Source organism: Mobula birostris, chromosome 11 (genome assembly GCF_030028105.1).
Source record: "Mobula birostris isolate sMobBir1 chromosome 11, sMobBir1.hap1, whole genome shotgun sequence".
Classification (NCBI taxonomy): domain Eukaryota; kingdom Metazoa; phylum Chordata; class Chondrichthyes; order Myliobatiformes; family Myliobatidae; genus Mobula; species Mobula birostris.
In genome coordinates, this window is record NC_092380.1 from 25,375,886 (window position 1) to 25,402,697 (window position 26,812).

Here is a 26,812-nt window from a genome sequence, read left to right on the forward strand (position 1 = left end):
AGCTGACAGCAGTAATCTATGCCATTGTGTGTTCTTCAGAGACAGACTATCCACTTCATAGGCACCTCACAGCACTGGAAAAATCCCACCGACAGTCCCCAAAATAATCCTCTAAATCCACAGACAGGTTAATAAAGGAGAAACTAGAGACTGCAGATGCTGGAATCTGGAGCAACTAACAAATTGCTGGAGGAACTCAGTGGGTCGAGCAGCATCTGGAATCCTCAGGACTTCAAAAAAAAGTCAACAATTCCTTCCCTCCCACAGATACTGCTCGAGCCGCTTAGTTCTTCCAGCACATTGCTTGTCCTCAAACTGACATGGAGGGTCTCTCCCCGGCCAACATGCTCAGGAATCGGGAGGTTTTAAGTACACCCAGCCTGCTCAAGTGCATGCCATTCCATCTGCAGAGTGAGCAGGAGTTGAAGATAATCTTCATAGGTGAGGACACTGTATAGACAGGATGCAGAAGCGGCAAATGGAGTTCAATCTGGAAAAGTTTAAGATGATATACTTCAGAAGATCAGAAGTGAAGGTGGAGTACAAGGTAAACGGCAGGATTCCTTGCAGTTTGGAGGAAAAGAGATATCTGTAGATTTCAGATTTATTTATTTATTAAATGTAAGTGAAGCACGGTGTGTTTGGCCTTCATTAGTTGGGGCAATGAAAACAAAAGCCACAAAGTAATGTTGCAGCTCTATAAAACTCTGGTCAGACCACACTTTTGCTCAGTTCTGGTCGCCTCATTATAAGAAAGAGGTGGAAGCTAGAGAGTGTGCAGAGGAAATTTATCAGAATGCTGCCTACATTACAGAATATGCCATATGAGGGAAGGTTGAGTAAGCTGAGGCTTTTCCCTTTGGAGCAACAGAGGATGAGATGCAACTAAGATTATGAGAGGTACTGATGAAGTGAACAGCCAGAGCCTTTTCCCTGACAGCAACGGACATCCTGAGGACGTCCGTTTAAAGTGACAGATGGAATGCTTAATGCAAATATCAGATGTAGGTTTTTATATACACAGGGAGTGGTATAGATGCTTGGAATACACTGCTGAGGATGGCAGCTGAGGCCAAGGCACGAGGAGGCGGCCAAGGCTGACGCACAAGAGGAAGATCAAGGTTGACACACGAGGGGATGGTTGAGGCTGATACATGAAAGACATTTAAGCGACTAACAGACAGGCACATGGATGCAGTATGAAAATAGGAGGGTAAATGGCTGTCTAAGAAGGAAAAGTTAGATTGATTATGGAATAGATGTTGTGCCCACCTACATAAATATGGCCAGATGAGCCAGTACTGCACTATTCGATGTTGGATATTCTACGCCGAGTTATCTTATAGCAGAAGGGTCACCACTGCACTACTTCATGGAAGTTGATGGCTCGTGAACCTGTTCAAAATAGAATGTTGTCCAGAACAGCGGAGAGAAACGCAGTTTCATTACAGGGATGGAGTGGAAATTCAGCGAAAATGGCAGCAGAAACACACAAGCACTTACATTTTCTTTTTTACTTAGAGATACAGAGCGGAATTGGTCCTTCTGGTCCTTCGAACCACGCTGCCAGCAACCCACCGATTTAACCCTCGTCTAATCACTGCTCATTTTACAATGACCAATTAACATTATAACCAGTACCTCTTTGGAGTGTTGAGGAAACCCACACATTCACAAGGGGGATGTACAAACCCCATATGGAATTGAACTTCAACGCCCCAAGCTGTAATAGCCTCACACTAATCACTACGCTACTGCAGCACCCATCCCACCTGTGGATCTCATCTCGAGCTCATCCCACCCCCCTCACAGCAGAAGTAAGTCATCCTCGACTGTGACAATGCCCAGGTTATCCAGTTTAGGAGATTAGGTAGTCCCCTACCACTGCTTTTCAAGGCCAGAGCATTATTGGATTATAACCAAATTCAAGAATAAAACATACTTCTCCCAGCTCATATCTGTATACTTTGCTCCTGCCCTCCCATGCATTTGGACACTTATTAAATCTTCCTTTAATATTTTATTTTAAGATAAAAATCAATGGAATTGTTCCAACTGCTGCCTGTCTGCCCCAAATGGAGTTTGCCATTTTGGAGTAGATTATCCAGTCAGTTCCTTTATTCAATACAGTCAAGGCATTATTCACACAAAGAAAAGCCACAGCTTCTCTCTCTACCATTGAAGTAATTATTGCTGGCGGATTCTCAGTCATGCTGAGGCGTTGACATAAGTTTACAATGCATGATATGTGAAATTGGATATATCTACCCTGGCAAGTGCCAATTAATAATTTATAAACACTTCATTGTGTTGTGGTCCTTGTTAGAGTCACAGTCATCTAGCATGGAAAAGAGGCCCTTTGACCCAACTTGTTCATGTTGCCCAAGCTTGTCTCATATCCCTTTAAACCTTTCCTATACATGTAAACATCCAAACATCTATCCTTTAAGATGTAACGTTTTATGTTCTACATTACTGTGAACAAATAACCACCTTGATTAGTAACAGCAGCCACCACTGTAAACATTTACGTATTGCACCAGTGCAGTAGCTGCAGTGTGCAAATTCAGTAAAATGCACTGCAGTCACTTGCTGCCGCTGCACTGCCAGTGCCTCCTAATTGTGCAGCATTTACCATTCGAGAGGCACCAGCCATCTGAGACCACAGCATGCACGTTTCCCAAAACTACACAATATCCTGATTTGGGAATATAATCTCAGTTGGAGGGGTGACTAGGCCTCTGTGGGTAGCACAGGAGTTTCACAGTTCCAGCAATCCAGGTTCCAACCTGACCAATCTTCAGTAATATAGAACAGAATACCAAATTACAAACCCTTCAGCTCACAATGTTGCACTGACATTATAAGCTAGTCCAAGATCAATCTAACTCTTCCCTTTTAAATAACCACCCATTTTCTTTCACCCATGTGTTTTTCTGAGTTTCTTAAATGTCCTACTACCACCCCTGGCAGCGCATTCAATGCACTCACAAATCTCTGTGTAAAAAAACTTACCTCTGACATTCTCCCTATACTTTCCCCCAATCACCTTAAAATTATGCCCTCTTGTATTTGCTATTACACCCTGGGAAAAAGTCTCTGGCTACCCACTCAATCTATGCCTCTTATCATCTTGTACACCTCCATCAAGTCCCCTTTCATGCTCCTTCGCTCCAAAGAGCCCTAGCTCACTAAATGTCTCCTCATATGACATGCTCTCTAGTCCACACAGCATCCTGGCAAATCTTCTTTGCACACTCGCTAAAGTGTCCACATCCTTCCTATAATGAGGGGACCAGAACTGAACACAATATTCTAAGCGTGGTCTAACCAGTGTTTTATAGAGTTGCAACACCGCCTCATGACTTTAGAACATAACCCTAGGTTTGTGCAACATTTGCATGTTCTCCTTGTGACCATGTGGGCTTCCCCAGTGGAGCTCTAGTTACCCACCACACCCCAAAGTCACATTGGCCATGATAAACAGACCCTAATGTGGACCTAAGTTGTCAAACCCAGGGGATAGTTGATGGGAATGTGGGAGAATATGTTAAAAGGAACACTAATTAAGGAATGGGATTGCTTAGAGTCAACATAGATTCAATGGACCAAATAATCTCCTACGTCATAAGGAAACATGGACGACATACACTTTAGCATTCTCACCTGGACAGTACCCCCGTACTTGTCACAATAGGCGGCCCAATAGAATAGTCTCTCAATACAGGCATCTACTTCGCATCCAGCTTCCTCGATACCGACGCCAGTCAGAGAACTCAGTCCTTGAGACACCTTGTCCCGACGCAACTCCAGGTTCTCAGCCAAATAGTAGATGATCTGAGCCCGGTTGTGGGCAGCTCGCTTCCCCCAGCTGCAAAAACAAAACAAAGTCTTTCACTGTCATGCCTTCGGCTATCAGCACTGTAGTGTAGTGGCTAGCGGACCGCTTTACAACATCAGCTGTAAGATCGGGATTCAATCCCTGCCACTGTCTGGAGGTGCTTCTCCCTGTGACCACCTCAGAGCACACCAGTTCCCTCTTATATGCCAAAGATGTACGGGTTAGGGTTAATGAAATGTGGGCACGCTGTTTGACTGTTGCTGGCTGCCCCCAACACATCCTTGGTCTATGTTGGACGTTGATACAAATAGCGCATTTCAAATGTATGTTTTGATGCATGTGTGACAAATAAAGCTCATCTTTATATCTTTATCGTTTTTTTTCTTTAGATTATCATCCAATTTATTATTGACCACTTTCAGCAACAACCTGATTCCAATTAATCCAAATTATTGGGGTAGATCATGTGAGAAGATCACGGTTGTTCTATTATTTGGCGCGATTCTGACCGACATGAACTTTGCCAATATAATCAAAAACTCCTCCCCACCTTGGTCATTCTCTCCTCCCCCTTCCCATCATCAGGCAGAAGATACAAGCAATTTACAATGTGTACCACCAGGGTCAAGTACAATTTCTATCCTGGTGTTACAAGACTCTGGAACAGATCTCTTGTATGATAACAATGAACCCTTCTTCTCTCAACTTACATTGTTATGGCCCTTGCACGTTCTTTGTAACTTTAACACTATATTCTGCTTTATTTTATTGTTTTCAGTTTGTATTACTTCTGTGTACTTGTGTTTGGAATGATCTGTCTGGTTGACATGTAAACTTGTGACATGCGGAGATTCAACATGTCATCAAAAACCTTGGCAAACGTCTACAGAAGTGTGGTGGAAATTGTACTGACTGGCTGCATTACTTCCTGGTACGGGAACACAAATGTCTTTGAGCAGAAAATCCTACAAAAGGTAGTGGGCCCAGTACATCACATGTAAAGCCGTCCCAACCATTGAGCACGTCTACATGAAACATTGCTGTAGAAAAGTAGCATCAGTCATCAAAGTTCCTCACCACCCAGCCTATGCTCTTTTCTCACTGCTGCCATCAGGTAGAAGATACAAGAGCCTCAAGACTCACACCACCAGGTTCAAGAACAGTTACTACCCCTCAACATTAGACTCTTCAACAAAAGGGAATAACTACATTCATTCTATTTCTGGTGTTCCCACAACCAACTGCCTCACTTTAAGGACTCTATCTTGTTATTTCTTGCTTGTTATTTATTGCTATTTATTTATAATTGCAATTACACAGTTTGTTGTTCATTGATCCTGTTTATGGTTACTATTTTATAGATTTGCTAAGTATGTCCGCAGGAAAAAGAATGTCAGAGTTGTATGTGGTGACATGTATGTACTGAGAAAAGTTTAACTTTGAACTTTGAATAATAAGTTAGCAAACGACCAATGCTGGAGGAACTCCGCAAGTCAGGCAGCATCGATGGAGGGGAATAAACAGTCAATGCTTTGGGTCATGACCCTTATCAGGACTGGAAAAGAAGGGGAAGAAGCCAGAATAAGGTGGGGAAGGGGAGAGTACAAACTGGCAGGTGACAGGTGAGACCAGGTGAGGAGGAAGGCAGAGGGCGAGGGGAGGGAGGATGAAGTGAGATGATGGGAGGTGATAGGAGGAAGAGGTAAAGGGTTGACGAAGGGGGAATCTGATAGTAGAATTAACAAATTGTCAATTTTCATCTTCATCCATATTTCTTTATTTCTCTTTTAGATTTCAAATTAACAACCAATCTAGAAGCAATTGCCATTGAGAATTATTGAGAAACCAGGTTAGGACCAACCACCTACTTACACTGATTCTGCATTTATCCCTCATCTGATACTGGCATCAACTTCCACCAGCTCCAAACTTGCCAGAGTTTGAAGTTTGAGGCCTGGTTTTCAAGGTCCCATCATCTGCATGTCCAAGGTTCAAGGTCTAGTGATTGGGGTCCTGCTATTGGCAAGTCCGGAGTTTGAGGCCTAGTGTTTGGTGATCAGTGTTTCCTGGGATCGACGCCAAGGGACAAATCGGAAATTCAGAATTTGAGGCCCACTGGCTGGAGCAGAGTCTGCAAGTCTCTGCAGGTACGCTGGGGAAGTCAAAGCCCAATGTCTGCAAGTCCGATTCTGCTGTCCTAGGTGTATGTGTGTGAGCTGGGGAGGGAGGAATGGGGCTTGTTTTGCTGCTTGTGGAGGTCTGTGCTGCTCTGCCAAGCATCGTGGACGTGCTATGTTGATGACAGAATGTGTGGCCAACAAAGTGGGCTGCCCCCCAGCACATCCTTGTTGGTTGTTAGTGCAAATGATGCCGTTCACTGTATGCTTGTCAAATAAACTTCAATCTTGAATCTTTAACTATTTCCTTGCATTTCAGAGAGGCTCCAGTCCTTCCATCTGGGGAAGCCCACTCTGTACTCAAAGCACCATTTAATAATACAAAGTACGACAAGTCCGGTTCATTAGTGAGACCGACAGTAGAGGTGCTGCATAGCATTGGCTTATTGCATGGACCAGACCCTCCAAGCCCTCACACTGCAGCGTTGCCTCTTACGGCCACCCAAGGCTGGAAGCACCAGAAACAGCGTGGCAGTGCACAGGAATCTGTGCTAGGTTAAAAGGTGAACCCCTGCAGGCCAGCTCTTCCATCAAGACTGCTCTCTAGTGTTCGCTCCCTGGAAAAGAAACTGGACCACCTCCATCTGCAACCGACCTGGAGCGAGATGAGGAACTGCTGCATGTTGGTTCTTAAAGAAACGTGGCTCCAGGCCAACATCAATGAACAATCAATCATCAGGCTATGCCACTTGTGCTAAAATTATTTTGTGACCTTATTGCACTTTATTTAACTATGTGTACTGTATCGTAACTATACCTGCTGTGTGACCATTGGTACTGGGTTTTGCACCTTGGACCCAGAAGAACAAAGTTTCCTTTAGCTGTATCAACGTGTATAGCTGAATGACAATAAACTTGAACTTGAACTTAAAGTCTTTAGTGAATTCTCATAAAGGTACAGGACAGGCCTCAGGGCTCAAGGTCATTTTCCCAATGCCCATTGTACTCTGGGAACAGCCTTACCCTTACCGACCCCTGCCTTGGAGACTGGAGACTGTGCTCACCTGGATGGCACGATCCTGCTATACATTAAGAACTTAAAGTGCTGCAGGTCTACACCATCAGCGAGTTGCTCACTGGCGAAGATAATGAAGGAGCTGTGCAATGTGCTGCTGCCTGAGTCATTGGAGGCTTACAGTTTAATAGCACGTGGCTGCCCTGGTCGCTTTTCTTGTGATCGCAAGACCCTTTGGGGCATTGTTAATCTGGTACGCCACAGGTTCGATTCCCCTATTTGTTGGCTCAGAGAATGGGCGAATGGTGGAGTAGCTGTGTGGCCCCAGTTGGAGTAAGGACTGGGCCTCAAGCAACGGTATCGCCTGTTTGCAGCTGCCAAGAGAGGGGCGCCAAAGCCGGTGCACTCCACCTGGGTCAGTGTGGTGCGGCGTCAGAAACGGAGTCGGTGCTGCCCTCCCAGTGCTTCGCTTGGCAGAAGACATGTTCTGTTGTGGTTGACTGCAGCTTCTGGGGGCACTTAATGGACTGAGGGCCTCAAAGCCGCAGGGTTGCCTGTTTTACAGCCACTGGTAGACAGGCGTCTGAGCCGTTGCACTCCACCAGGAGCAGTCTGGTGCAGCATCTGGGTTGGAGTCTGTGCTACAAAACCCACCCTCTCCCCCTACCAGTGTTCACTCAGCACAAGACAAGCCCTACTGGTCAACTGGAGATTTCAAAGGACTGAAGGGTCTGGACAATATACATATATATTTTTTTGCAGTTGTATTTTGCTAATGTTCTAACGTGTTTGCTTATCTTGTGTATGTGAGGACTGGGCCTCACGCTCCAGTGTCACCAGGGGGGGTGGGTGGGGGCCTCGGAGCTGGTGTGCTCTACCGGGGGGGTGGTGTGGTGCGACATCCAGGCTGAAATCGGTGCTGCCTCCCCCCACCCCTCCAGTGTTCGCTAGCATGAGTTTTGGACTCCTTTGGTGCGTGATTGTGATACTTTGTGCTGCTTGTGGCTGCTGGTATTGTGTTTTGCATCTTGAATCCAGAGTAACGCTGTTTCGTTTGGCTGCATTTATGAGCATTCATATATGGTTTAATGACAATTAAATTAGAAATGAATTGGATTGAATTGGAGGGTATGTGCCACCTGGAAATGTACAAGGGTGGCTCTATCACAACCATAAAGATAATGGGGATTAGCAGCAAAGTGTGGATCTATTCCGCGGTTGAACTGTCACCACTACTTACCCTGGAGCTGCTGCATGAGCTGCCTCCACTGCATTTCGAACATCCTTCTTAGTGCAGTCACCAACATAAGCCACCACCTTACCCTTCTGGTCAAAAATGGGCCGTGAGTACATGCCAATAGGCCTCTTCTGAGCACCTCCATAGTACACTTTATACGTACGATCAACACTATAAACAAACACAACTGCCGTTAAGTCAAAGAAGTATATGAAGACGGCTGGATTTACTGGCACAAATTCCACATTTTCCCACCTTGGAATAGCATCAGTCTGGAGTAACTTGGGCTGTGTCACCTGCCCTGGGATCGGTGGAAGATCTGCTCCGTGCACAGATGCAAATGTTTTGTAGTTGACTTCTACTGGCTTTGGGTTGGGACGTTCCTCCCAAGCAGGCCGCACGTATTCATACAAGCCCTAGATGGGAGAGATGGGTGTGGGAGGATGGAAAGGCATCTATGAACGTCCAGATAAGAACTCATGGGGCTGCACATCAGCTAACACAATTGATTGGTAAAACCTGAATCACTACAGTTTAGCAGCACCACTACTACTTCACACTAAAATGGACCTTGTTTATTTTTGTTCTAGTTGTGTTCTTTCTTGAAGAAATTGTGTATGATTTATGAAGGACATAAGAATAGGAGCAGAAATCGGCCATTTGGCCCATCGAGCCTGTTCATGTTTTTCTTGTGAATCTTGTGTATCTGATGTTCTGTGCCTGCAAGTAAGCTTTTCATTGCACTTGTGCACATGACAATAAATCCAATTTCAACTTTCTTGACTTGCTTAATGAACTCAATGCTCTGAACACAATAGATATCACTCATATGCTGCAAGAACTAAAAGTTTGAGGATCTGGGATAATTGCTACTAAGGAACTTGCTAAATCTTTAGAGACAGATTCTTGGGATCATTTCTTACCCACAGAATCTGAGCAGTAACGTTTACAATGTAGGATAGCAACATGTCTCTTTTTGAATTTTGTGTTTCTCTCATCTTCTCTTGGCATTCACAGATTAGACATGTTTTCTGACTCCCTTCACCCATCTTTTCCTCATTCCTCTCCCATCAAGTATCAAACTTCCAACTTTTGTGTTGCTGCAAGAAAAATCTGACTTCTATTGAGAACATTTATTGTATTTTAGTCCAAATGCAGTCAATCGAATAATTCATCCATGAATGGAAATATGACCTTTAAGCTCCACATTAGCTTCTTTGTAATTCCAATACTGACCTCTTTCCCACCGTCTCGTCCAAAGCCGCTCTCTTTATAACCACCAAAACCAGCTGCAGCATCAAACATGTTGTGCCCGTTCACCCAGACTGCTCCAGCCTTCAAACTAAAGACAGTGTCTATCAATAAATCAAGAACACCAGAAACAAGCAGGGCCAGAGTTACCCACATAGCGAGAGAGGGAAAGCAAGCCAAGAAAGGCAAGAGTAAGGAAGGACAGGAATAGGAAGTGGGGGGGGGTGGGGGCAAGGGTCGAGGGAGATGGGGGTGAGAGAGTGAGAGTGAAGCAAAGGATACTATTGGGGAAATTATAAGCAAAAGCATGCTGTATCACCTCATCGCTACCTCCAGTGCCAAGGGCAGGTTTTCAGTCCAGATGCTGCCTGCAAGTCCGTATGAGGAGTTGTTTGCCAGAGCAATAGCCTCCTTTGCAGTGCGGAAAGTCATGGCTACCAGAACTGGTCCAAATATCTAAAGAATTAAGGGGTAACAGCTCCTTAAATTCAGCAACAGCTGTGACCTGTAACACTGATACACTCACTAGCTTAAAGATTTAAGGATTTAAAGATTAGCTTTATTTGTCAGACATACATCAAAACAAAAAAAAAGTGAAATGCAACGATTGCGACACATCAAATTACCGAGGGTGCTGTTGGGCAGGCCCGCAAGGGTTGCCACACTTTCAGCACAACACAGTATGATCACAACTCAATAACCCTAATCTGTAGTCTTTGGAACGTGGGAGGAGACCAGACCACCTGTCCCATTGTGTGAACTGAGACCGAGGTCATGGGCCTACTCTGGCTGCTCACGGCTCCAGGTCAATTTGATTCAGAATCTTGTTGCTTGCTATTATGGTTTACATGATCTGTGTTTATTTTTTCTCTTTCTCTGCACATTGGGTGTTGATCTTTTTTTAAAATTTGTTTCTTTTGGGTTTTGTGCTTTGTAAGCAGACGAATCTCAAGGTGGTATAATTTATGCATCCTTTGATAAATGCACTTTGAATCCTTACTAATGAGCATTCACTTGTTATTTCACTTTCTATTTGTAGTTCAATATGCATTATTTACATTCATTTTTTACTGGGTACATCCAAATAACTGTCCTGTTTGGAGCTTGACCACTGTACACAAATAACTCCAAGTACAAATCACCTTTGTGACAAGTTAGAATGCTTTAGGAAAACCTGAAGAAGAATAGATAAGATTAACTTGCACATCACTTACAATCAAGAGGGGAGCACAGAGATACAGTTGGTAGAGCCAACTCATCATAGTTTGAGTTCAGTCTTGACCTCTGGCACTAGGTGGAGTTTGCATGTTCTCCCTGTGACTACATGGGTCTTAAAGCCACCAGACCTAGGAATGGAATTAGACCATTCACCCATTCAGTCTGCTCCGCCATTCAAAAACAGCTCATTTATTTTCCCTCTCAACCTCATTCTCCTGCCTTCTACCCATAGCTTTTGACATCTTTACTAATCAAATATACAGTGGATTCCGGTTAACTGAGACACATCTAAACCAATATATATTGGTCCAATTAAGCAGCTGCCCCAATTAGCCAAATAGTTAAAAAAGGTATTAAAAAAGACAAATAGAAAAAATTAGAGCATTACCAATGCTACTACAGTACTAAAAAACTGTGTTTTAGCTCCTAATAGTTCTTGAGGGAGGAATTTATCTAATGTACAGTGTCATGTTCTTTTGATTGACCGTAAGTGAACAACATCAGCACAGACAGCTCGTGTATATAATAGACTGCCTTCATACAATGCATCCTCCAAATTTTCAATTTCATTGTAACATTCAAGAAGAATATGGATACCTTCAAATTCCTCGTAGTTCCTAAATTGTTAATGTAGTGAAATAGTTTCATATTTACTCCCAGCCATTACTGATATTGCCAAACCTGACTGCTTGAAACCGCAGTAAGAAAGCAGTTCTGAATTATTTTCCTGCTTATTTCCCACCAACTATCAGTGACAAAAATCACAGCTTTTTGAACATACAGTTGCAAGAAAAAGTTTGTGAACCCTTTACAATTACTTGGATTTCTGCATTAATTACACATAAAATGTGGTCTGATCTTCATCTAAGTCACAAATACAATCTGCCTAAACTAGTAACACACAAACAATTGTACTTCTTTTTGTCAATACAGAGTACACCATCTAAACAATCACAGACTAGGTTAAAAAAAAAGTGAACCTCTGGGGTAATGCCTTCTACAAAAGCTATTTGGAATCAGGTGTTCCAATCAATGAATGCTGAAAGTGGTGAAAAAGAACCCAAGGATTACAGCAAAAGACCTACAGAAATCTCTAGAACTTGCTAAAGTCTCTGTTCATCTGTCCACTATAAGAAAAACACTGAACAAAATTGGTGTTCATGGAAGGACGCCAAGGAAGAAACCACTGCTCCCAAAAAAAACACTGCTGCATGTCTCAAGTTTGCAAAAGACCACCTGAATGTTCCACAACGCTTCTGGGACAATGTACTATAGACAGTTGAGACAAAAGCTGAACTTTTTGGCAAAAAAGCACACACCTGTGTTTGGAAGGAAAAGGACATTGCACACAAACACCAAAACCTCATCACAACTGTGAAGAATGGTGCAAGGAACATCACGGTCTGGGGCAGCTCTGCTGCAACAGGACCTGGACAGCTAGCAATCATTCAGGGAAAATGAATTCAAAATTGTATCAAGACATCTTACAAGAGAATGTCAGGGTTGCGGTACGTCACCTGAAGCTTAATTGAAGTTGGATGACGCACCAAGGCAATGATCCAAAACACAAGTAAATTAACAACAGAATGCTTTAAAAAGAAGAAAATTTGTATTTTGGAATGGCCAAGTCAGAGTCCAGACCTTAACCCAACTGAGATGCTGTGGCATGACTTGAAGAGGGCTGTTCATGCAAAGTATCCCAGAAATATTGATGAACTGAAAAAGCTTTGTATGGAGGAATAGTCTAAGATTCCTCCGCATCATTGTGCAAATCTGATCAGCAGCTACGGGAAACGTTTGGTTGAAGTTATTGCTGTGATAGGGGGTCCTATCAGTTATTAAATACAAGGGGTCACATACTTTTTCCAGCCTGGACTATGAATGATTAAACAATATGTTCAATAAAGATCTGAAAAGTACAATTGTCTGTGCGTTATTAGTTTAGGCAGATTGCGTTGTCTATTAACGTGACTTAGATGAAGATTAGACTATATTTTATGATCAGAAAACCAGGTAATTGCAACGGGTTCACAAACTGTTTCTTGAAACTGTAAATACACACAACTGACGTTATTTAAAAACTCTAAGCACAGTGTAGCGTCTAACAGCCACACACGTGCATACGATTGTCAGTCGTTTGAAATGGTTCAACAACTTTTCTGTTCCAGTCAAGTGGCACTGTGTTCCATATAAACAAAAGGAATCGCGGCTTTTTCTCAATTAGATTTTGCTCTTTAAGAGTAGTCCCAAATAAGCAACTTCCCCAATTAACCAGAATCCAGTGTATTTGATTTTATTACTTTGAGATACGATATGGTACTTACCCTTCTGGCCCAATGAGCAGTCTACTCAATTACACTCACGCAAACAATGAACCTAGTAACCCGTATGTCTTTGGAATGTGGGAAAATCCAGAGGAAACACCCGTGGTCATGGGGAGAATGTATAAACAGACAACAGAGGAATTGAATACAGGTTGCTTTTGTTGTAATAGCTTTATGTTAACTGCCTCTCCACCCCTCCCCAAACATACATAGACCCAATGACTTGGCCTCCACAGCTGTCTGTGGCAATGAATTCCACAAGTTCACCACCCCGTGACTGAAGAAATTCCTCCTCCGGTAGCTCTGAGTTTTCTCTAGGAGCTCCAGATTCCCCCCCATATCCTAAAGACATGGGAGGAAATGGCTTTTGTAAATTGCCCCGGGTGTGTCAGTGAATAGAAGAATCGATGGGAGTTAAAGAAAATGTGGGGAGAACTGCAAAGCAATGGGATGAATATAGGATTAGTGAAAAAGGGTGGTTGGTGGTCAGCATGGACTCTATGATGTTTCTAAACTGTAACTCCCTCTGATTCTAAACACCCTACCATAATCATCAAGCATTGTAAATGTAGGCTTACTATTCCGTGGAGGGATTAATACGGGGAAGGACAGGGAAGTACAAAATATTGCAGTCTTTTATACAAACATATATAGAAAGAGTTAGCCATTCAGCCCCTCATTACTTGGAGTGTAGTGTTCAGTGCTGATTGCCTCATTATAAGAAGGATATGGAAGCTTTAGAGATGGTGCAAAGGAGATTTACTAGGATGCTGCTTGGGTTAGAGAGAATGTTTTATAAGCATAGGTTGATTGAGTTAAGAGTTTTCTTTCTGGAGTGAAAGAGGATGACAAGTGACTTGTTAGAGGAGTATAAGATGATAAGAGGCATCCATAGAGTGGACGGCAGAAACTCCCCTGCCCCCCACCCAAGGTGGAAGTAGCTAATACAAGAGAAAAGTATAGGAGGAAGGATATCAGAGGAAGGATTTTTTTTTAAAACAGAGTGGTGAGCACATAGAACATATTGCCAGGGGTGGTGGTAGAGATAGATACAGTCAGGGCATTTAAGAGGCTCTTAGGTAGGCACATGGATGATAGAAAAAATGGGGGAGGGAAGAGTTAGATTGATTTTAGAGTAGGTTAAAACATCAGCACAAGGTTGTGGTCGAAAGGGTCTGTATTGTGCTGTAATGTTCTATGTTCATTAAGATCACTGTTAATCTTTTACATTAGTTCTGTTTTCATGCCAAAAGTTAAAGTCAAAGTAAAATTTATTACCAGAGTACATACATGTCACCGCATACAACCCTAAGGTTCTTTTTCCTGCGGGCATATTTAGAAAATGTATACAACAGTAACTGTAAACAGGATCAATGAACAACAAAATGTGCAAAAGCAAATATAAAGCCTCTGTTATTATCCAAAATATTCCCATACACATCTTGAGCATGCTCAGGGGCCGAGGCTCCACAAGAACATTCAAAAGATCAGCTCTCCTCTGGGTGAAGTCATTTTTCACTTTGGTCCTGCTGCCTGACTTATGTTAAGAATTATAGAGCATGGAAAAGGTCATTAACCCACCGAGTCCACAATTAAACACCCTCTTACAGTAATCCCCATTCTGATTTGTGCCACTTTCCTGTCAACCTCCCCTCAGCTTCTACAACTCTCGCAACACTAGGGGAAAGTTACCATCAGCAGTTCCCTGGGGATGTGGGAGTAATCAGAGCACCCAGGGAAACCCACACGGTCACAGCAAAAACGTACAAAATAACCACATGTGCTTTGCGTGGAAAATCGAATTTGGGTCTCTGGAGCTAAGAGGCAGCAGCTCTGCTGGGCCATGCAATTTTTGGATGAGATATTAAACGTGCCCCAATGTTTTCATTAAACTCGCTCTCTCATTTTCTCTAACTCTACAGAAAACAGGCCGTGTCTGCTCAATTTCTAACCAGTTCCAGAAATCAGGCTAATCTTCATTATATTCACTCTAGTATTAGCATATCTTTCCACTGAAGGGTGACTTGATCTGCAGAGAACTTTCCAAGTCGGTGCTCACCAGGAACTTTATAGTTAAAGACATATTTCTCTCCATTTCATATTTGCATTACAGACCAACATATAATTTTCCTTCACAGCATAGAGGAGTGCAGCACAGTTCAGGCTCTTCAGCCCACAAGTAGTGTTGACCTACATAAATCTATGCCACAATCAATCTAACCCTTCTCTCCTACACAGCCCATAACCCTCCAATTTTCTTACATCCCTCTGCCTATCTAAGAGTCTTTTAAATATCTCAATTTTATCAGCCTCTACCAGATCCCCTGGTGGTATATCCCAGGCACCCACCACTCTGTAAAAAAATGCTTCATCTAATATCTCCCTTAATTCCTCCTCTCACTTTAAATGGATGTTCTCTGATATTTCTCTGGGAGAAATGCACTGGTTGTCCACTCTATTTATGCCTCTCACAATTTTGTACACCTCTATCAAGTTGCCTCTCAATCTCCTCCAAAGAAAAAAGCCCTAGCTCACTCAGCCTTTCCTCATAAGACATGATCTCTAATCCAGGCAGCATCCTGGTAAATCTCCTCCGCACTCTTTCTAAAGTTTCCACATTATTTCTATAGAGGAGACCAGAACAGAACACAATATTCCAAATGTGGTCTAATCAGAGTTTTTCAAAACTGTAACATTACTTCAATCCCCCGACTAATGAAGACCAACACACTATACACCTTTCTTAATCACCCTATCAACTTGTGCAATAACTCTCCGAAGGATTTATGGACACAGAGTCCAAGGTCCCTCTGTTCTGCCACACTAAGAATCCTGCTATTAACCTTGTACTCTGCCTCCAAATTCGATCTTCTAAAGTGTATCCCTTTTCACTTTTACAGATTTAACTCCCTATGTCACTTCACTGTTCAGCTCTGCATTCTTTCTATGTTCTGTAGTAACTTATGACAACCTTCTACTATATCCACAACCACTACCAACCTTCGCATCATCTGTAACATTGACAAATTAGCTTTGCAGATAATTTCACGGTAGCAGCGCGGTGGATAGCACAAAGCTCTGCAGTATTAGCAACCCAGGTTCAACTCCCGCCGCTGCCTGTAAGGAATTTGTACATTCTCTCCATGATCAAGTGGATTTCCTCCGGGTACTCCAATTTCCACTCACAGTCTAAAGGTTGGTAGGTTAATTGATCTTTGTAAATTGTCCTGTGACTAGGCTAGAGTTAAATCGGGGGCTGCTGGGAGGTATGGCTGGAGGGGCTGGAAGGGCTTATTCCACACTGTGCCTAGATAATTGTGCTGCCCTTCAACACTGACCAAATACAGCCTGTGTATGCAATGCAATTTTGGACTCAAAGTCATTTGTTGGCATAAAGTGTGATATTTAACTCAAGAACGTATTTGAATTAACATCAGAAAGCCAGTGTGCCAAAAGGCATGAGAGAGAAGAGCAACCAACTGGACTAAATACAGTGCATTTCAGTTTACATAAATTAGAAGGTATCAAAGAGAAGGCTTGCAATAAATTCAAGATCCAAGTTTATTTATCACATGTACGTCAAAACCTACAGTGAAATGTGTCGATGGCGTTAACAACCAACACATCCAAGGATGTGCTAGGATCAGATGGCAAGTGTCGCCACACCTTCCAGCACCAACATAGCATGCCATCATGCTCAGCAGAACATAAGGAAAAACAAAACAACAGCAAAACACACCCCATTCCTCCCTCCCATTACTTGCGGCTCAAGAAAATAAAATTCAATTTTGCAGAGGGTCTACCTACCTCTTCACGAACCACACGAGAAACAGTATTGACATTGGTGATGAGGGTGGGCGGGTAGAAGAAACCTTTCTGTGGCATTCCCTCAGACACCTGAAACACCTACAATGAGATTGTGTGAGAGCATGTGCAAACTCGTCTTCAAGATTCTATAAAAATCCAAAGAAAAATATGTATTTTTAAAGTGTCCCTTCAGAAACCAAGGATGTCTCAAAAAAATGCATTGTCAGTGAGAGATCCTGAGAAGGCAGGAAAATAAGGTAACCGATATGGCTATAGCAAGTGCCAAAGTAGATAAGGTAATGCACTTAGATTGGGCTTTTTTCTGGTCAAACAGTAACAGAAGGCAGGATAACGTTACAGCTATAAACAAAGTGCAGTCCAAGTAGAAAACAAGGTGCACAGTCATGACAAAGTAGATTGCAAGGTAAAGTGTCCATCTCATTGTATTAGGAGACTGTTCAATAGTCCTTTAATAGTGGGGTAAAAGGTGAGGTTTTGATTAGGCTGGCTGCTTTTCCGAGGCAGTGAGAAGTGTAGGCAGAGTCCATGGAGGGGAGGCTGGTTTCTGTGATGTACTGAGCTGTGTCCACAACTCTCTGCAGTTTCTTGTAGAAAATAAAAAAAAACGAAGGACATAGATGGGCTAAATACGAACAAGCTTTTTTCCACTGAGGTGGGTGAGACTAAAACTAGAGATCATAGTGTAGGTTCAGGGTGAAAGGTTTAAAGGGAACATGAGGGGAAACTTCTTCACTCAGAGAGTGGGTGCAAGTGTGGACGAGCTGCCAGAGGAAATGGTGGATGTGGGTTTGATTGCAATATTTAAGAGAAACTTGGATAAATACATGGATGGGAGGGCTAAGGTCCAGGTGCAGGTCAATGGGAGTAGCCAAAGTAACAATTTGGTGCAGATTAGGTGGGCCAAAGGACCGGTTTCTTTGACTCTAAATGTTGATTAAGGGATTAACGTTGGGTAGGGATAACAATTTAAGAATAGGGAAGTTAAGGGTTGGATTTCCTCTTAGTTCTTACCTCTGCTCCTTCATTCCTTGCCTCCTCCACATACTCTGTAATTGTCTTCATCTGAGACTCGTCTACCAGTGCGCCCATGTCAACGCCCTTATCCAGGCTATCACCCACACGAAGACACCGCATGCGCTGCGTCAGCCGGTTAGTGAGCTCCTGAGCAATCGACTCCTGCATCAGGAGCCTGGAGCCAGCACTGCACACCTACAACAGAAGCAACATCATCAACACAGCAAAGCTCTGGCGTCTTCGAGCAACACGCAACAAACATGCCGGAAGAACTCAGCAGGCCAGGCAGCTGCTATGGAGCGGTATAAACAGTCAACCTTTCAGGCTGAGACCCTCATCAGCACTGAAAAGGAAGGGGTAGAAGTCAGAATAAGAAGGCGGGGAGGGAAGGAGTACGAGCTGACAGGTGTAAGGAGGAAGAAGGTACTCCTTCTCCTCACCAAGCTTCTTGTTCTAGCTTCTGTGCCCTTCCTTTCCTGATGGAGGATCTTGGCACAAAACAACTGTTTATTCCCCTCTATGTATGCTGCCTGACCTGCTGAATTTTGTGCATGCTGCTCAAGGTTTCCAGCATCTACAGAATCTCTTATGTCTTTGACAAATTATGATCTTGCTGAGGATTGAATGAAAAACATTCTTACTTTCTTCAGAATATGGTGGCCGTACTTGTTACCTCCTGCAAGCCTATCATTGCAAAGCAAAGCGCTCAGTGATTGATTTGAACAATGCAGCTAACCCTTCCAACCTCAAGAAAGAGGCTGTATTACTGAGCTGGGTCCTTTTAGAATACCAGTCATCCTTGCGAGTGTGACTGTAGAGAAACCTCACTGTCATCTCCTGTAAACAAGGTACACATAAACACATCCCCCTTCACAAAACTGAACCTAAAGCCCATCAATGGGGTCAACGGCACACAGTTATTACTGAGTCCCAGTACAGCACAATATGAGGAGAGCTCAGAAGGCAGGTCCACTCTGGTTTATGATGGCTGGGCTCTAGTGCTTGCCCTTAGCAAACAGGGTGGACAAACTATATTGTCTGAACTCTCACCAGTACTCACCTGTCCTTGGTTGAACCAGATAGCATCTACCAGGCCTTCGACCACACTATCCAGATCAGCGGTGTCGAACACGATGAAGGGGGATTTCCCACTAAGTTCCAGTGACAGCTTCTTTCCCGTGCCGGCTGTAGCTCGGCGGAGAAGCCGTCCCACCTGCAGAGGGAGCACATCACATATCTGACATGTCTGTGGGGCCACTAGAGACTGCAGACACTGGAAACAACAATCTGCTGGAGGAACTCAGTGGATTGAGCAACATCTGTGGTGGGTGGGGCAGTAGGAATTCTCAACTCTATCTCTCTATCTCAGTCCACCAGTCACCTCAGATCTTTTCATTCCCATTACACTCTTCATACTGTCAACTTCTCCTCGCCATTCTCAGCCCTGATGCAGTATTTCCATTCAGAACATCAACAATTCCTTCCACCACTGCCCTGCCCCTCCCCACAGATTCAGCTTTGTTCCTCCAGCAAGTGGTTTGTTGCATGTTTCAGTCTGTAATGCCTGCATCTCACAATCTCAGACAGTATCTACTCCCTTTCTAAATAACAGCAATGAGGAGGAATTTCTTCAGCCAGAGGGTGGAATTCATTTCTACAGATGGCTGTGGCCAAGTCATTGGGTGTACTTAAAGCAGCAGTTGATGTGTTCTGGATAAGCAACGGTATAAAAGGCTATGGGGAGAAGGCAGAAGAATGGAGTTCAGAGGGATAATAAGTCAGCCGCGATCAAATGGCAGAGTAGAATCAATAGGCCAAATGGTCTACTTCTACTCCTATTTTTATAGGTTTATGGTATAAAGGGGCTAATGCTTTCTAACTTTACAAACACAGAGTTCTCTGGTGCATTGCACACATGCATTAGCCCCTTCAACCATCAGTCTCCTGACCTCAACTCTGAACTGATTCTAAAACCTGCGGACTCACTTTCAAGGACTCTACAATTCATGTTCCCAGTATTACCTATTTTCATTATCATTTTTTTTGTATTTGAACAGATTGTCTTCTCTTGCACATGAATGAAGGGAGAACCAGCAAAAGACGACAGTCTGTGCAAATACAAAAAAAGATGTAAATATATAATACTTACAACGTGAATTGCAGAGTCCTCGAAAGTGAGTCTGTAGGCCTTGGTATCAGTTCAGAGTTGAGGTGGGGGTGACTTCATTCAAATTCTCCTCTTTTGCACATTGGTTGTTTTGTGCGTAGTTTTTCATGGATTCTATTGTATTTCTTTGTTCTAGTGTAAATGCCTGCAAGGAAATGGATCCCAGGGTAGGAAATGGTGCTGGTGCTGAAGAGGGTCCAGTGGAGGCTTGCATTAATGATCCGGGGAATGAAAGGGTTAACTTATGAGGAGTGTTTGATGGCTCTGAGCTTTGATGGGAGATTTGAAGAATGAGTGGTGGATAATAAACTTACTTTGAACTTTGCATGTCCATAAGAATTATACAGTAGCCATGAAGGAGCTTAAAAAGAGACTTAGGAGAGCTGGAAGAAGACATGAGAAGACCTTAGTGAGTAGGATTAAGGAAAACCCCAAGGTGCTCAACGCGCGTGTAAAAACCAAGAGAATGACTAGAGTGAGGATAGGACCAACCAGTGATATAAGAGGAAACGTGCCTGGAGGCATAGGTGGTAGGAGAGGTTCCTAATGGACACTTTGTTTTAATATTCACCAGAGAGGGAGGAATTGACGAATGTGAGGTCATCATACAAAGGCTGATATGCTGGAACGTCAACATTAAGAATAAGGGTGTACTGGAAGTCATGAAAAAATTAGGATAGATAAGTCCCTGGATATAGCCTAGGTTACTACAGGAGCTGAGGGAAGAAATTGTTATGCTTTTGACAGTGATCTTTGAGTCCTAATTGGCCACAGGAGTAGTGCCAGAGGTTTGGAGAGTGGCAGACGTTATTTCTTTGTTCAAGACAGTTAACTGGGAATTAGACCAGCAAGTCTAACATCAGTGGTGGGCAAACATTTGGAGAGGATACTTAAGAGACAGATTTACAGGCATTTAGAGAAGCATGGTTTTGTGTGAGGGGCAAGATCATGCCTCATGAGCCTGACTGACTTCTTTGAGTGAGTGACAAATTGATGAAGGTAGAGCAGTGAATGAGGAGTATATGGATTTTAATAAGATGTTTGACAAGGTTCCCCATGGTAGGCTCTTGCAGAAAATCAAGGAGGCATAAGATCCAGGGAAACTTGGCTGTGTCAATTCAGAATTGGCTTGCTCCCAGAAAGCAGAGGTTGGTTGCAGATGAAGTACATTCTGCCTGGAGGTCTGTGACTAATGGTTTTCCACGAGGATCTGCTCTGAGACTACTACTCTGTGATTTTTATAAATGAATTCGGTGAGGAAGTGGAAGAGTGAGTTAGGAAGTTTTCAGATGAGATGAAGTTTGATGGTGCTGTGCATAGTGTAGAAGGTTGTCACAGGTTATAGCGGGGTGTTTTGATAGGATGCAGAGCTGGGCAAAGAAACAGCAGATGGAGTACAATCCAGTGAATTTACTTTGGAAGCTTGAAATTGAAGGCAGAGTATAGGGTTATTGACAGGATTCTTAACAGTGTGAAGGAAGAGAGACCTTGGAGTCCATGCCCATAGATTCCTCAAAGTTGCCACACACGGGTAGTTAAGATGCACAGTATTGCATGTGGATTGAGTTCAAGAGCTGAAGGTAACTTTAGAGTCATTTCAATCTCTGGTTAGACCACATTTGGAGTAGTGTTCAGTTCTGGCCGCCTCAGTGCGAGGATGTAATGCTGAGGCTTTATAAGGCAATGGTGAGGTTCACTTGGAGTACTGTGAGCAATTTTGGGTCCCTTATTTAAGAAAGGATGTGCTGACATTGGAGAGGTTTCAGCAGTGGTTCACAAGAATGATTCAGGGAACGAAAGGCTTATTGAATCAAAAGTGATTGATTACTCTGGACCTGTACTCACTGGAATTTGGAAGAATGAGAGGGGGACCTTATTGAGATATACCAAATTTTGAAAGGCCGAAATAGAGTGGACGTGGAAAGGGTTTTTCCTATAGTGGGGGAGTCTAGATCTAGAGAGCACAACCTCAGAATAAAGGGAGTCCCCCTTCATTGTGTTAATATCACCGGCATATGTCGTGAAATTTGCTGTTATGCGACAGCAGTACATTGCAATACATAATAAAAACTGTGAATTACAGTAAATATATATATTCATATTTTAAAAGTTAAATTAAATAAGTAGCACAAAAAGAGAAAAAACTCATGCAGTAGTATGCAAGGTTCACTGTCTATTTAGAAATCTAATGGCAGAGGGGAAGAATCTATTACTGAATCATTGGGTGTATGTCTTCAGGCTCCTGTACCTCCTCCCTGACGGTAGCAATGAGAAGAGGACATGTCCATTTGTTATGATCTGTGATTTGGGGTGGCTTATTCTGGCATGAAAATCTCCTGCTCTCTGACGGCTACCACTGGATGGCAGTCAGATTCACGTGTATGATAGCGCTCAGTAATTCTCAGCTTTGTAAATGATCAGCCCTATACAAGTGTCAGTATTGAAGTCCAATTGCCATGTGGAGCATTAGTTTTGGGTGCATGCCAGTTGTACAAAGAACTGTAGAGACAAGATCTTATCAGACTAAGAATATCATTGCATATACGATGGCACTAAGCATAAAGGACTAGGTTACAGATTGTGAGAGGCATAGATGAGTTGGACAGAAACACTCAGCTTTCCAGGGTCAAGGAGTCCAAATCTAGGGGCATGAGTTAGGATGAGAGGGAAAATATTTAAGAGGGATCTGAGGGGCATACTCTTCACACAGAATGCACTGAGTATATGGAACAAACTGCCAGAGGAAGTGGTTGAGGTGGGTACAATAGTATCATTTAAGAAGCATTTGGATAATTGCCTGCAAGAAAAAATACCTCAAGATAGTAAACAGTAACATATACGACTTTAGTAATAAATTTGCTTTGAACTTTGAGGTACATGGAGGGGTGGGACTTGGAGACTGATGGGAAATTGGGACTAGCTGAGGGAACAATGGACTGGTTGAACTGAAGAGCCTATATCGATCTAACGATGGGTGATTTATAACACAAAATAATAAAAAAATACTTTTGAACAGATTTAGGGGAAAATGATTGAGAATTTAACTGCTGTGGTACCTCAGTGGAGCCAGTGAAGGCAACCTTGCCCACGTCCTGGTGTGTTGCCAGCTTGCTGCCAAATGATCCATTGCCCGTCACCACATTGAGGACACCAGGAGGAAGACCAGCCTCTGTGCAGATCTCTGCGAACAGCAGGGCGGTGAGACGTGTGTAGGTGGCTGGCTTCAATACCACAGTGTTACCTGCAGAACAAGGACCAATCAGGTGAGACAAGGGAACTTCAGAAAACAACACTACCTTCCAGCTTCAGCCAAAGCACCCACATACTGACATTCACGGTTAAGGAACCACTGAGCATCGACAGGAGCACTGTCACAAGAAAGGGAGCTCATGAGTTCATCTATTAGCGTACAAGACTTCCGTTCAAGAGTGTGATAAGAATGGGATAGAAGCATCCGAATCTGGTGGCACAGTAAACAGAGGATGTACAAACTCAGGATATGAACATAAAAGTATTTGTTCCCTCAAGCCTGCTTTGTCATTCAGCAAAATTAGGACCGATCTTCTGCCTTACACACCATTTTCTTGCCCCTCCCCACATGCCTTTGACATTCAGCTGTTTAGGTCACTTACAACTGATTAGTTAAAATAGCCACTGTTCTAAAAAAAATACAATCCCAATTCCAATGAGGAAGTTCCCACAATTATACAGAAAAATTAACAAAATTATTTTATTTTTAATATATTCAGAGATACAGCATAGTATGTTCCAGACCAATGAGCCCGCGCCACCCAATTACACCCATGTGACTAATTAAACTACTTATCCCCTACATCTTTAGAATATGGGAGGGAACCAGAGCACCCAGAGGAAACCTACACAGCCACGGGAAGAACGTACAAACTTCTTACAGACAGCGGCAGAATTGAACCCATGTTGCTGGTACTGTAAAGCTCTATGCTAACCACTATGCCACCATGCTGCCCCACTTTGAGTATTATTGGTTAAGAGGTACAGTAGTATGCATATAGCTAGAGTGCTTAAGACTCTTTGTACAGTACTGTATTTGTCAACATGGAGTGGAGAGTAAGTTTGTAAATCTGGCGGCAGCAAAGGATGTTGGAAATGCCGAGGTGGAGTACTGTGGGAGGGGTGTGGGACAGGTGGCGGGGGCACTGCGACACCAGGCAAAGTCACCTGAGTCCAAACAACTCGTCAACTGATCATTACAGAATGTCTTTCGTGTTTGAAGTATCATGAATTTCCTTTTTTCGCAGTAGTAGTACTGTGCAATACAAAAAATTACAAAATACATATATATTTATGTGTGTGCCTAAGACTTTTGCACAGTACAGTAAATGTTGACAAAGTATATACTTAAGGCAGCAGTTGATGAGTGTGTATTTAAGGCAAATGTTGATAGGTTCTTGACTAGTAAAGGGGTTAAGGATTATGAGAAGAAGGCAGAAAGTTAAAAAGGTCAGTCATGAGTGAATGGTAGAGCAGACTTAATGTGCAGAATGTGACCCTATATCTCTTTTGCCCTATGGACATCATGAGAACATTATTTGGAGCAAAAACCTGCAGACGCTAGAAATCTGAAGCAAAAAGAGATGCTGTAAAGTCCTCAGCAGGTCAACAAGCATCAATTGGGATGGCAATAGGCAATATTTCAACTCACGTGGCCTTGATCAAACAGGAAAAGTGAGAAATTCTCAAAATCGTTAATGTGGGAGGAGATGGAGAGAAGATGAAACATCTCCTTCAGGGTATAAACTACAGCTGACAGGGTAACATTGTGATTCTGAGGCTTCAGTTGGTTGGGGCTGACCATGGATGTTGCATCCTAGTTGTGTATAATTTGTCATTATGCAAGCCAGGGCAGTACAATATGGAGAGCAAGCTGTTGCCTGTGTAGCAGGCTCTGACTCTCCACGCATCTGATGAATCCAAAAGACATCAGAGACTAATACAGTTTAGCACCAGTGGCATTGCAGGAATTACCAGCCAGTGTTGAACCCACGTAGGACTGCAGCTCTAGATTCTTCCTCAGAGTTTACTCCTGAAACCTTTCCCATGAGAGGACATAGCCGCAAGGCAGCAGAGGTTTGAGATCAGAGTTTTCTTTCTCCTATATGAACCTCTAATCATGGCTGACAAACCTCATCTGCCCAAAGTGGCTGGTTTTAAGGTGACAATAACCTGCCTTTGCCCCTTTCTCCTGTCAGTAGAAATGGTGGCGCCTGGCTTAGTAGCTAAGCCACACGTGAAGGCCAGGAGCTGGTCTTGGTTGTGAAGGCTATTTTAGATGCAGCCCATTGCGAGCATTTAATAGTAGTGAAAGCTTATTCCTTACTTCACCTCCCCCTCAACACCCCACCCCCAGCTATGACAACCTTAGGGAACCAATTACTTTATTAATGGCAGTGCTGGAGGAACTCTGCAGGTCAAGCAGCATCAATGGAGGAGAATAAGCAGTCGACGTTTTGGGCCAAGATCCTTCATCAGGACTGGAAAGGAAGGGAGAAGTAGCCAGAATAAAAGATGGGAGGAGTCAAAATGATTCAGAAACAAAGTAACTGCCACATATATTGGGGAAAATAATTACCCAAAATTGCTAAGTTCATTACAACCTTAGGGTTGTAATGTCAAAGTGTGAATGTTTACTCTATGCACCATGAGAGGAATAATCTAGCCATACCCAATCTCTCAAAGCACTTCATCACCGTAGATGTAAGTGCTACTGGACAATTGTCTTTAAGGCAGCTCACCCTGCTCTTCTTGGGCACTGGTACGATTGCTGCCCTTGTGAAGCAGGTGGGAACTTCTGGCTGCAGCGATGTGAAATTGAAAATGTCCTCAAGCGCATCTGCCAGTTGATTGGCACAGGTTTTCAGAGCTCTACCCGGTACACCAGTGGGGCCTGTTGCCTTGTGAGGGTTCACCCTCCATGCAGAATATGACCTGTCTACAACCACTCTTTGCCTTCTGTGGGCAAGCCAGTTCCGGATCCACAAAGCACTGTCCCCTTGGATCCCATGCCTCTTTACTTTCTCAATAAGCCTTGCATAGGGTACCTTATCAAATGCCTTGTTGAAATCCATATACACTACATCTACTGCTGTACTTTCATCAATGTGTTTAGTCACATCCTCTAAATTCAATCAGGCTCGTAAGGCACGACCTGCCTTTCATAAAGCCATGCTAACTATTCCTAATCACATTATGCCTCTCCAAATGTTCATAAATCCTGCCTCTCAAGATCTTCTCCATCAACTTACCAACCACTGAACTGAAACTCACTGGTCTACAATTTCCTGGGCTATCTCTACTCCCTTTCGTGAATAAAGGAACAACATCTGTAATCTTCCAATCCCCCAGAAACTCTCCATCCCCATTGATGATGCAAAGATCATTGCCAGAGGCTCAGCAATCTCCTCCCTCACCTCCCACAGCAGCCTGGGTATACCTCGTCCGCTCCCGGTGACTTATCCAACTTGATGCTTTCCAAAAGCTCAAGAACATCCTCTTTCTTAATGTCTATATACTCAAGCTTTTCAGTCCACTGTAAGTCATCCCTATAATCTCCAAGGTCCTTTTCTGTAATGAATACTTTGCTTCGGTATTCACTAAGTACCTCTGCTATCTCCTCCGGTTCCATACACACTTTTCCACTGTCACTCTTGATTGGTCCTATTCTCTGACATCTTATCCTCTTGCTCTTCACATACCTGTAGAATGCCTTGGGGCTTTCCTGAATCCTGCTCGCCAAGGCCTTCTCACGGCCCCTTCTGGCTCTC

General features: G+C 43.3%; 1 protein-coding gene across 2 annotated transcripts in view; it reads right to left on the minus strand.

Moving 5' to 3' along the window:
* aldh16a1 (aldehyde dehydrogenase 16 family, member A1) overlaps positions 1-26,812 on the minus strand; it is a 95,048-nt gene that overhangs the window by 26,405 nt on the left and 41,831 nt on the right. For both annotated transcript variants that reach the window (XM_072271929.1, XM_072271930.1), the window contains exons 6-14: positions 23,069-23,253; positions 18,906-19,058; positions 17,843-18,040; positions 16,811-16,909; positions 9,781-9,917; positions 9,447-9,552; positions 8,466-8,626; positions 8,214-8,381; positions 3,667-3,871 (exon numbers count right to left, since the gene is read on the minus strand). In XM_072271929.1, coding sequence (XP_072128030.1) covers positions 3,667-3,871; positions 8,214-8,381; positions 8,466-8,626; positions 9,447-9,552; positions 9,781-9,917; positions 16,811-16,909; positions 17,843-18,040; positions 18,906-19,058; positions 23,069-23,253 — 1,412 coding nt within the window. The remainder of the gene's footprint in view (positions 1-3,666; positions 3,872-8,213; positions 8,382-8,465; positions 8,627-9,446; positions 9,553-9,780; positions 9,918-16,810; positions 16,910-17,842; positions 18,041-18,905; positions 19,059-23,068; positions 23,254-26,812) is intronic.